General features: G+C 38.0%; 1 protein-coding gene across 1 annotated transcript in view; it reads left to right on the top strand.

Moving 5' to 3' along the window:
- Nucleotides 1-1756, top strand: part of HELRODRAFT_182763 (hypothetical protein) — a gene marked incomplete at both ends in the record, with an annotated part of 28460 nt that overhangs the window by 11142 nt on the left and 15562 nt on the right. The window contains 2 exons of the mRNA XM_009033491.1: nt 70-186; nt 1180-1350. Coding sequence (XP_009031739.1) covers nt 70-186; nt 1180-1350 — 288 coding nt within the window. The remainder of the gene's footprint in view (nt 1-69; nt 187-1179; nt 1351-1756) is intronic.

The raw sequence follows: 1756 nt of genomic DNA, 5'->3' as shown, positions 1-1756 counted from the left end.
CCCCGCTCAGGGCCTGCCACGGTGCGCATGGTATCCAACAATGGACCGCCCCTACCGATGCCGATGCAGGTGCCACCGGGCCACATGGTCCAGCAGATCATAGACGAGAACGGCATCTTAACTAACGTCATCTTGTCGTCTCAGCCGCCCGGATTAGGTGGACCCCCCTTCATGGTGGGGTACTACGTTAGTAGGGTGGGGTGGGGTGGGGTCTTATTATTATTATTATTTTTATTGCTGTTGTTGTTTTTATTTTTATTATTACTTCGTAGTAAAGCTAGACTTTGGGCAGAGCCTTGTTTAACTGTTTATCAAAGGCGCGTTGAAAAGTCAAAAATTTTAATTTACGGTGACATTTGTTTCGCGTGGTTTTTATTATTATTATTTATTATTATTATTATTATCATTATTATCATTAATCCCAATATTATTATTTAATTTTATTGTTCTTTTTCTGTTGACGACTGGTTAGTTTATATTTTTGAGAAACGTCCACTCGTATCATTACTGTTGTTCTTGCTCGTGCCCTTTTTATATCATGGTTATTGTTGTTGTTTGTTGTCGTCTTTGTTGTTGTTGTTGATGTTGTTTGTTGTTGTTGTTGATGTTGTTGTTGTTGTTGATGTTGATGTTGTTGTTGTTGTTGTATAAATGGTCATTTTTTTGGCGTTTAATTACTATCAGATACGGGCTAATACAGTTTCCAAAGTGACAAAAACGCCAGGATGGAGAAAAATAATTTTTCTCTAATATACTTTCCAACGATGAAAAACTAAAAAAAAACATAAAATTAAACTTCCATGTCTAGACAGAAGGAAAATAAATAAATAATAATAATAATAATAATAATAATAATAATAATAATAACGACAATAATAATAATAACCACAATAATAATACAAATAACAATAAAGCAACAACATAGTACTGCTACTACGGCTGCTGCTGCTACTACTGCTGCTGCTGCTGCTGCTGCTGCTACTACTACTGTTACTACTACTGCTACTACTGCTGCTGCTACTACTGCTACTACTACTACTGCTATAATTTTTTTCGAATTTTTACTATATTATTAAGATTATTGTTGTTTTAGTCATATTATTGTTTGTAATCTTGAAATAATATCATTTACATTTGGATGAGATTTTTCAAACAATCATCTCCGTCTCAACCACTCAGAGCACTCCAGCGACGTCACCACACGGAGCCATGAACGCCCCCTACGGCGCACCCACCCCATACCCCTCTTTGCCCTTCCAGTACCCACTTCATCACCACCACCACCACCACATGCATCACGCTGATATGCTGACCACGCGAATTTGTAATGGTGGCGGAGTTGGTGGTGGGGTAAGTTCGGGCCTTGCCAATGGGGGGATTAACTCGGGGAGTATAAGTGGGAATGGGACTACTACACCACCCAACAATTTTCACCATTGTGGACAGCAAATGATTTTGTCACAGCAGCAGCAGTCGTCAGTCTTGTCGTCAACATCGTCGGCTTTGTCGCCGCATTCGAATGGGTTCTATCCGCAAAATGGTTTGTTTGTATTTGTGTGTTTGTTTGTTTGAGTTTGTTTTTGTGTTTGCGTTTGTGTGTTTGTTTGTGTTTGTTTGTTTGTTTGTGTTTGTTTGTTTGTGTACGTGTGTTTGTTTTTGTTGTTTTAGGCGTTTAGTTTCAAATATCAGTCTAAAGTTTCATTTGTTCGTTTAAATGTTTCATTATTTCTCTCGTTATTGTAATTCTGTCGTTGTG

The sequence above is a fragment of the Helobdella robusta genome (assembly GCF_000326865.2).
Source record: "Helobdella robusta unplaced genomic scaffold HELROscaffold_92, whole genome shotgun sequence".
Classification (NCBI taxonomy): Eukaryota; Metazoa; Annelida; class Clitellata; order Rhynchobdellida; family Glossiphoniidae; genus Helobdella; species Helobdella robusta.
This window is presented reverse-complemented; position numbering and strand designations above follow the sequence as displayed.